This window comes from Equus quagga, chromosome 14 (genome assembly GCF_021613505.1).
Source record: "Equus quagga isolate Etosha38 chromosome 14, UCLA_HA_Equagga_1.0, whole genome shotgun sequence".
In the NCBI taxonomy this organism is placed as follows: Eukaryota; Metazoa; Chordata; class Mammalia; order Perissodactyla; family Equidae; genus Equus; species Equus quagga.
The window spans coordinates 82,176,499-82,186,328 of NC_060280.1; the positions used below are offsets into that span (position 1 = coordinate 82,176,499).

At 40.4% G+C, this 9,830-nt stretch overlaps 1 protein-coding gene across 3 annotated transcripts in view; it reads right to left on the reverse strand.

Moving 5' to 3' along the window:
* NCAPD3 (non-SMC condensin II complex subunit D3) overlaps nucleotides 1–9,725 on the reverse strand; it is a 64,917-nt gene extending 55,192 nt beyond the window's left edge. The window contains exons 1-4 of one of the 3 annotated variants that reach the window (XM_046638510.1): nucleotides 9,605–9,725; nucleotides 9,195–9,331; nucleotides 6,749–6,903; nucleotides 3,625–3,787 (exon numbers count right to left, since the gene is read on the reverse strand). In XM_046638510.1, the coding sequence (XP_046494466.1) occupies nucleotides 3,625–3,787; nucleotides 6,749–6,903; nucleotides 9,195–9,258 (382 nt within the window). In that variant the 5' untranslated portion in view covers nucleotides 9,259–9,331; nucleotides 9,605–9,725. Of the gene's footprint in view, nucleotides 1–3,624; nucleotides 3,788–6,748; nucleotides 6,904–9,194; nucleotides 9,332–9,456; nucleotides 9,575–9,604 lie in introns of those variants that run through there. The other 2 variants (XM_046638509.1, XM_046638511.1) reach the window with 2 other exon arrangements.
* Between the last annotated feature and the right edge of the window lie 105 nt (nucleotides 9,726–9,830).

The window sequence follows — 9,830 nt, forward strand, 5'->3', positions numbered from 1 at the left end:
CAAGGTTCTTACATTATCTATACATTAGTAGAATATTGTCAGAAGATAGACTGTTAAAAGTACTTATTGTATACCCAAAGCAAGCACTTAAAACACACACACACACACGTGCGAAGAAGTATAGTTAATAAGCAAAAGAGGTGATAATAAAAGATACTAAAGAAACACTCAATCCAAAAAAAGGCAGGAAGAGGGGAAAATGGTACAAAAAACAGATGGGACAAATGGAAAATAAACAGCCAGATGGCAGGAACCCAACAAGATTGGTAATTATATTAAGCATAATCATCTAAACTGTCAACATTCTAATAAAAAGGCAAAGAAGAGTGGATAAAAAGCATGATCCAACGATAGGAAGTCTACAACACACCCTTTACATATAAACACACAGTGAAGTTAAAAATAAAAGCATGGGAAAGATGTACCAACCAAGTACAAATCATAAGATAACTAGAATGGCTATCTTAATATAAAAGCAGAATTCAGGACAAGAAAAACAATCATACACAGAAGGACATAGCATAATACCAAAAGGGTCAATTCAGGAGGAAGATATGCAGTCATAAGTATGTTTGTATCTAGCAGACTTTCAAAATACCTTAAGTTAGGACAGACAGAACTGAAAGGAGAAATAGACAAACTGACAATTATACTTGGGAGATTTCAACACTCTTCTCTCCGTAATTGATAGAACAAATAAACGGAATATCATATAAGAGACTTGAAAAGCCTCAGCAATCAACTTGACTTAATTGACATTCATGGAATACTACACCCACCAAAGGCAGAATACAGTCTGTTCAAGTACAAGGAGAAGATTCACCGAGTCTGACCTTATACTGGCCCACTTAAACAAAAACAAAAACTCAGTAATTAAAAAGTATTGTAATCATACAAAGTATGTGCTCTGATCTCAGCATAATTAAAATAGAAATCAATTACAATAAGATTTCAGGAAAGTCCTCAAATATTTGGAAATTAAACACACTCTTAAATAACTCAGAGGTATAAGAAGAAATCACAAGAAAAATTAGAAAATTGCTTTGGCCTGACTGATAATGAAAACAAATCATCAAAATTTGTGGAATGCAGACAGAGCAGTCCATAGAGGGAAATTCATAACATTACTTATATTAGAAACAAAGAACAGTATGTGAGAACAAAGATCTAAGCACCCACTTTAAGGAATTAGAATAAGAACAAATCAAGCCAAAGTACGAAGGAGGGCAGAAGAACCAAATCATTGGAATAAGAATTGGACAAGCAGTAGAGCATAATCAATAACATCAAAGTGGGCTCTTTGAAATGATCAACACAGTTAATAAACCTCTCTCTAGACTGATGAAGAAAAAATATATACATAAACTATCACTATCAGTCATGAGAGATTCTACAAACAAAGAACTTCTTTCAAAGAAAACTCCAGGCCCAGATGGCTTCACTAGGGAATTCTACCAAAAGTTTAAGGAAGAAAAACAGCCAGTTCTGCACAAACTTCCAAAATACAGAAGAGATGAGAATATTACCCAACTCATTCTGAGACTGGTATCACCCTGAAATCCAAACCAGACAAAGACATCTCAAAAAAAGAGATTCCTTATGAATACGGATTCTAAAATCTTCAATAAAATATTAAATCTGGCAACACATAAAAAGGATTATACACTATCACCAAGGTCATGCAAAACTGGTTTAACACATGAAAACAGGTGTAATACATTATATTATTAGAAAAAAGAACAAAAACCATATGATTACCCCATAGACGCAGAAAAGCAAACGACAAAATCCAATAACTCTTTATAACAAAACACTCAACAAACTAGGAATAACTTGATAAAGGCCATCCTCAAAATACCCACAGTGACCATCATACTTAAGGGTGAAAGACTGAAAGCTTTCCTCCTGAGATCAGGAACAAGACAAGATGCCCACCTCCCCACTTCTATTCAGCATTGTACTGGAGGTCCTAACTAGGGCAATTAGGCAAGAAAAAGAAATAACAGGCACCCAGACTTGAAAGGAAGAAGTAAAATTATGTCTATTCACTTATGATCTTATATCATACTAACACCAATAAATGAGTTCAGCAAGGTTGCAGGGTACAAGACCAATACTCAAAAACTAATTGTACTTCTACACACTCCCAGTAAACAATCCAAAAATGAAATTAAGAAAACAATAGCTACCTGGAATAGCATAGAAAAGAATAAAGTACTTAGGAATAAATTCAACCAAGGAAGTGCAAGAGTTGCAGACTGAAAACTACAAAATTTCATTGAAACAAATTAAAGAAGATCTAAATAAATAGAAAGACAACCTGTGTTCATAGGTTGGAAGACTCAATGTTGTTAAGAAGGCAATACTCCCCAAATTGATCTACAGATTCAATGCAATCCCTGTCAAAACGCCAGCAGCCTTTTCTTTTCTTCAGAAATTGACATGTAAATCCTAAAATTTATATGGAAATGCAAAGGACTCACAATAACCAAAACAATCTTGAAAAAGAACGTACTGTGACTGAATATTAAGTATCAACATCATCCCAACCACAACCCAGAAACATTTCAAAACAGAAGGTAATTGGCAGGAAGATATGACTTGCTTGAAAGCTGCAGGTAGCCATACAGTTAACAATAGCCACATCTTCCCTCGGGCGTGACTCTCAACCTTAATTACAAGGAACTGTATCAAGCAAGTAAAGAGAAAAAGTAAAACTGGGTTTTTAAAACTGCCACTTTTCTGTAAGAGAGACCAGTTACAACTGAGATATTGCTTAGCAACTAAGTTCTTTAGGAATTTATTTCAAAAGTCATTATGGGAGCATTAACAATAATACAAATCAATGTTCAAGGCTTTATCTATCTTTTTACCAATTCCCAAATCATATGGAATAAATCCTTAACATTTATTACAAATGCATTTACAAAAACAATGACAAGCAGCAAAGCTGACTAATCCTGTGATTTTGTTTTCCATATGAACTTCGGGTTCTCCAGCTGTACCTTCCTCCATGTTTCATCTTCTCTTGCCTTGGGTTTAGGGGAGGGAGAAGAGACTACTTCATTGCTCACAGGAGGAATAGCCACCTAGGTGCTCTGACAACAAAGTGGAACAGTGCTCATAAATGGACTCCTTTCCTTCATCAAGTATCACTTGCTTTCTCATCCTTTCTTTATTAGAGTGGTTTTAACCTATTTTTCCACACCCACATAGGAGAGAGAGAACACAATTACTCCCCACAGCAGTTTTTCTCATTCTGGACAGTCAGAAGAGCAGGCAATATCAGAATTTTATATTAGGTGAGGGTGAGTGAGAGCTCTTGTAGCTTGGAAGCATTCTCCCTCCAGCCTTACCCCTCCTGGATTATTTGCATTAGGTTACAGACACAGCATAATATCAGAAAATAAACACATTTAAAGAACAATGGGGAAGACATTTCTTGAACACCTACAACATGCCATGTGCTTCACAGAATTACTCTCATTTTATCCTCAGAACAACTCTGTGAGAGGGGTTACCACTACCCCATTTTATAAGTGAAAAAAAAGTGTAAGAGTTCAAAACAATAGAGAAAAACTAAAACCGACAAAAGATCTGTGCTATCACATCAAATATACATACCTGGTACTTCTAGGAGCAGAAAATAAAGCCCAGCAGCATGAAGGCCATATTCTCGATACTGCACACTGACGTTTTTCTTATGGACTCTTTGAACAAAGTGATAGAACAATGCCACCAGCGCACTGTGAGAAATATTGTTCTCAATGAAGAAGGTCCAAATGCTCTGGGAGGAGGGGCAAACCACAAAAGCCAGTCATTAGAGAAATGCAAAAATCTCCTATTATTTGATTTTTTAAGTACTTAGTGCCTTACAAAAAAAATAGCTCAGGCTGGCTCCTAATTATAAACATTTGCCATCTTCAAAGGGACTGAAACAAAAAATTAAATACGTATTATTCAAAATTAGAAAGATAAATAAGTATACAAGAAATTTAAATAATTAAACTTTCAAAAAAAATTTTGGCGAAGTTTGAAGCATATGTATTTCTGAAATTACTAGAACTAAAACTACATTAAGACACCCTATATTGTGATTACTCAGACAAGCTACCCCGCCATCTACATTTAATGTACCCAAATTCATTTATCACTCTAATTACTGAGGAAATTAGAGAAACTTATTTAAATTTAAGTGTTCTATGGGCAATGAGAACAGGAAAGGAAATAAACCCTAGAATCTAAACCACAGTTTTATTAATTTTATCACTGTTCCATGCTTTCTCCCATTAAATACATGAAGAGGAAATGGGTGATTTCAAAACACAAACACAGCAGGAACTAAATATGGTTTATCCTGGAGTACCTTAAAAACATAGGCCCACACAAGTCCAAGACATCGGACTGTGTACTTCCTTCTTCCCTGAAGACAGGGGCAGTGGGAGGTGATGCCTTGGCTTGGCCATATTAGCACAGGCTGCCTACAGAAGGGACCACCTAAAACCCTTTCAGCACTCCCCTTTCCTTTGCCATGAAACTTCTGGAAGAAATCACCTCCTACCTTTAGAGCAGTTACATCCTCATTCCTAACACCACTTCAGCTCTACTCCACTCGCCTGTCACTATGGCCCTGGAGGTCACAGAGGTCAGTCCAATCACCTCTGCCCCAACTGCTTGTCTCAGGACTTGGCCTGCCAGTCGCCTCTGCAGCATATGATACCTGAGCCACTTCCCAGTCTCTGGTCAGCACTCCCCACACTGCTGCCCGCTCCTCCTCAGGTCATCTTCAGCCAGCTTTCTCAGTTCTGTACTGTGGTCTTCACTCCCTCCCTGATCTCATGCATCACTGCACTTCAACCATCACCTGGACTTGGAAAGCTCTCCTGTCTATGTTGTTGAATCTGAATTTCTCTCCTGGACTTTTGATCCCCATTTCTAACTACCGATTACAGCTCCCTAAGGACCTCCTGACAGTATCTTACATTCAAAAGTGTACAACTGAGCTCATAATTTTCCACTTGATCTTGCTCTTTCCCCTTATTCCCCACCTCAATTCACAATACCATCATCCCCTAGCTTCGAAATCTGGGTGACTTTTGACCTTTCCCCCCTCTCACACACTATATCCAGTCACCACAGCATTTAGCATCACGTCTTACAGATTCCACAAAGGCTCGCTAAGTTCACAAAGCCTTATTAATTCTACCTCAAAAAATGTTCCTAGATTTTAGCCCTCCTTCCAAATTCCCACAACCATAACTGCAGACCATGCTGTAACACTCATAACACCTAGACGAGCAAAATAATCTCCCAAGGGATCTCCCTGTGTACAATTTTTTCCTACTTCAGTCCATTTATGGTCAAGAGCATTTGTCCTAAAACAGATCTATTCACGTTACTTAGTCTATTGCTGACTAGAGCCTCTTCTTCCTAGAGCTGGTGGTGAGGACTAAATGAGTTAATCTACGTATGATGCTTAGAACTGAACCCTATATACAATAAACACGCTATTGCAAACTTTTGAAGCCCACAGTTGAACCCCACTTAAAGCTGCCCATGATCTGTTCTCAGGCTGACTGACTGTCCCGTGTTCTACCACATGTTCTGAAAACCCTCCGTGCCCCTGCACAGCACTACTCAGCATTCTCTGCCAATTCCCATGGTGCCATCCCCTCCCAAGGAGTGCCCTAGGACCCTAACTAACATTCTACCCCTTTGTGAAGACTTGCCTCCAGCTACTTTCTCTCTGGAACCTTCCCAATTTTACCATGCTCCCTCTTCCATGCTCCTTTTAGATGGTATCTAACCTCACTTAGAGCAGTTTTTACATTGCGGTTCACAAATATTTCCAGCTCTCCACCCAGACTCACTCTGGCACGGCACCACTCAGGTGACAGCTTGCAGTTGGATGTGATCACCCGGCTTGCTTTGGTGATTGAAATAAGAGTGGAAGCTCTAAGAGCCAGTGCTTAATTCTCCATGCTCCCTCTTTGGGAGGATCCCTGATGTAGGAAGAGGCTCTGTATTTTAATCATTACTTCATCTTCTAAGGTACTTAATGCAGTACTTAACATTACGCTTAATGAATGTTTACCTGGATAATTTAATTTTCGAACAGCTATGTGAAACTTTTAACGGAAATATTTTGTTAAATTTTTCAGAGATGTTAATATTTAAGCATTTTTTGTTCTGCTTTCTAGCCCTTCAGTTTTTTGAAAAGCAGTTAATGATCTAAATATTAATAAGTATACTAGGTAGAATTCAATATTTAAAGGAACTCTGTTCTATTGGTAATTAATCACTTCTCAGTTTAATAATAGCAGATTTTCTTAAAGTTAAGGTATTAGGACATTCCAAAAAGTGAACCCCATTCTTTATGCTTCTCTTATCATACTCCTTATGAACTGTACACTCTTATGTGGAATATTAAAAAAACACAAAAGCAAGCTCATAGATACCTAGAATAGACTGGTGGTTATCAGAGGGGAAGGGAGCTGCAGGGAGGGTGAAATGGGTAAAGGGGGTCAATTATATGGTGATGGATGGAAACCAGATTTTCGTGGTAATCACGTTGTGGTGCATACAGATGTTGAACTATAAAGCTGTTCTCCTGAAACTTACACAATGTTAAAAACCAATGTTACCTCAATAAAAAGATAAAAAGGCTATGCTTTAGATTATAACAATGACTTTCATCTTCTACTTGTGACACCTAAAGATGGCTAGCTTGATTTTTTCCTTTTTTTACCTCTGTAGATCCATGTTCTTCAGTAGCAAAGGGGGAGAGACTTTCATAGAGTTTTGTGAATGCATTCAATCCAGTCTCTACTATCTCTGCTTCAATGCTGGGATCCAAAGGTTCAGTCTCTGTGAAGTCCAGTTCCCACACTGTGTCTACCCATTCTAGTGGGAAAATGCAATTAAGTCAATATGTGTTCTATAACAAATAAAACACCAATAATCTTTAGACTGTAGATACATTCAAGAAGAGAAAAGTTTATTAGTTCCAATTCACATTTAACTGTACAATACAGGTGTAAGATAATTAAAGGAAAGCAGAAAAGGTTAAGAAAATATTTTTTTAAAATCATAATTGACAGCTGACTATTAGGCTGGTCATCTTCTAAAAATACCAAGAAGGAAAATACGTTTTAGATATAACAGTTTTGGGAAATGATATTTCAAAACACTTAATGATCAGGCTTTCCCATACATTCAATCTGGAGAAGAAAGAGGTTAATAAAAGATTGCCTCAGATGGACCTTTGTGAAAATCTTACAACCAAGTTAATAAACTCAAATAAAGTGTACAGCACAAAGGAGCATCTGGGGTAACTGACTGTTCAAGATGCTTCGATTATTGATTCACTCTTCTCTAAACATTCTCCAAACAAATGCAATCATCTTCCTAAAAATGTTCTTGCATCTTTTCCTGCCTCTCTTTCTCTCATACGTTCTCCCATTTATCTTATATGCACACCAGTATTTCTGATCTAATTTCTGGATCACAACTACCAAGTCTCAAAGAAAAAGGAAAAGTTCTCACATGAGGAGACCAATAAACTCAATAAATGATAACTACTATTATTTTTACAATGGATGAGTGTTAAAACAGTGCAGTGGGCCCTTGGTATCAGCATCCTCAGATTAAACCAACAGGGACTGGAAAGGCCTACTGTGCTTGTGTCTGTACTGAACAAGTACAGATTTTCTTTTAACATGTACAGACTATTTTTTTCTTGTCATTGTTCCACAAACAATACAGTATAACAACTATTTACATTGTATTAGGTATCATAAGTAATTAGAGATGGTGTAAAGTATATGGGATGATGTGCATAGGTTATATGCAAACACTATGCCATTTTATATAAGGGACTTGAGCATCCACAGAATTTGGCATCCAAAATGGGTCCTGGAACCAATTCCCTGCGGATACTGTAGGACAACTGAATAGATATGTAAAACACTAGACAGCATATAGAAAATATTATTGGGGTCGGGGGGGGGGGGGGGGGGGGGGGGGGGGGAGTAGGCCAGAGGTGGGAAGGATGATTCTTCAATTTGAGCATAAACGTGGGAGTTTACCAGGGAAAGAAATGCAGAAAACTGCATCCTAGACAGAGAGAACAGCACAACACAGCACAAATGGAAAGAAAGTATAACTTATTTAGAAAGGAACAAAATAGTTACAGCACTGACTGAGTGTGAAGGGTGAGAGTTATTATTAGCATTTATTCCGCAGTTACTATGTGCCAGGTACTAAGCTAATCGTCACAAAACCCATGTGAGGTAGATATTATAATCCCCATTTGACATAAGAAAACTAAGGCTTAGCAAGGTTAAGCAAGCTGCCCAGTAACACATGGATGCTAACGGGCAGAGCCAAGAGACCAATCCCGGGACTCCAAAGGTTATGCTCTCGGAAAAGAAGACTGCAGTGAATGATGCAAGCTCTTATCCAGATGCCAAAGATTTGGTCATTTAGGAAACAAAGGGGAAACATTAAAGGTTTAAAGACCTGACTGGGTCACGTTTGTGTTTTCAAAAGCGATCCTGGGAGAGGTGTGGGTGATGGGCTGGAAGAGTTAGCATCAGAAACAGCTAGCAGACTCCCCCGGTGCCCAGGTTGGCTACAATGAGGGCTTAAGCCTGGACAGTAGCCTCACGAAGTGGGGCAAGGAGGACCTGAGAGACATCTCTGACGGGAGGACAACCGCGGTGGTGAGCAGGGAAGATGCAGGCTTGTGGACTGGCTGGTGCCATTCGCCGGCTTTGGGAAGCCCAGTTTCACTCCTGTGATGTTCGAGGTGCCTGTGACACAGCCAGCTGAACCAATCAATGAACATGCAGTTCAAGAAATAAGTCTGGCTGAAGAAATAGATTTGCTATTTAAAACCACAGGAACAGAAAAGGGTGACCGTGCAGACCGGCAGACCGAGAAGGGGGAGGCCGAGAAAACAGATGCGGAAGAACTAAAGAGATCGGACCACACAGCTCGCAACCTAACGTCCCTCTGCCGGCTGGGCGCCTCCAGGAGCCGGCCAGCCGACCTCCAGGGGGCCCGGACCCGAGGCCGCCCCCCGCGGAGAGCCGAGCGCCCCACCCCCGCCACCCCAGGCCTGGGCTGAGCGCGTCGCAGGCCCAGGCACCACCGCCCTTGCCTCCTCCAGACTCGCGGGCCCATCTCCTCACCCGGGCTGAGATCCAGCGGGCACCACGGCTGCAGGCAGCTCCCAAGGGCCGGCAGCGCCACCATGACCGCCGAGCGCCGGCTCACCTCCGCGGTGGTCAACTTTCAAAGCTCGCTCCCGCGCGCGCCCGGGACGTTCCTGCAGACCAATCACGACAGGCGGAATTTCGCACCGACCAATCACACGCTATCAACCAATCAGCAGGGCCTTCCGCCGCAGGCGCACAGAGCGGGGCGGGCCTAGGGCTGTCGACACAAACTTACACCAAGCGATTTTTCTTTTCTTTCTATTTTTAGTCGAGGTCAAGACCTAAGTTAAGGCCTAATAACGTCTTTCTCGCATTAGTTTTCTTAAATGGGAAGACACTTTAACGAGAACTTGAGACAGTACACTTCCTGAACAAGTTGTCACCTTCGCCCCGTCAAGCGACATTTCCTGTGCGTATCAAAGGGCTACCGTCCCCCCGTCAGAAGCAACCGAACGTTGTACTCATCCGAATGTGGATGGTAGCCTAACATTTACCGAACTAAAACAATAAAAGGAAAGCAAAACACCCATTCAGAAAGGACGCCTGCAGTTCTTTCCGTTCTACGGGACCTCAGGCCCCGAATTCTGCAAAGATGCCGCAGCGCCATGT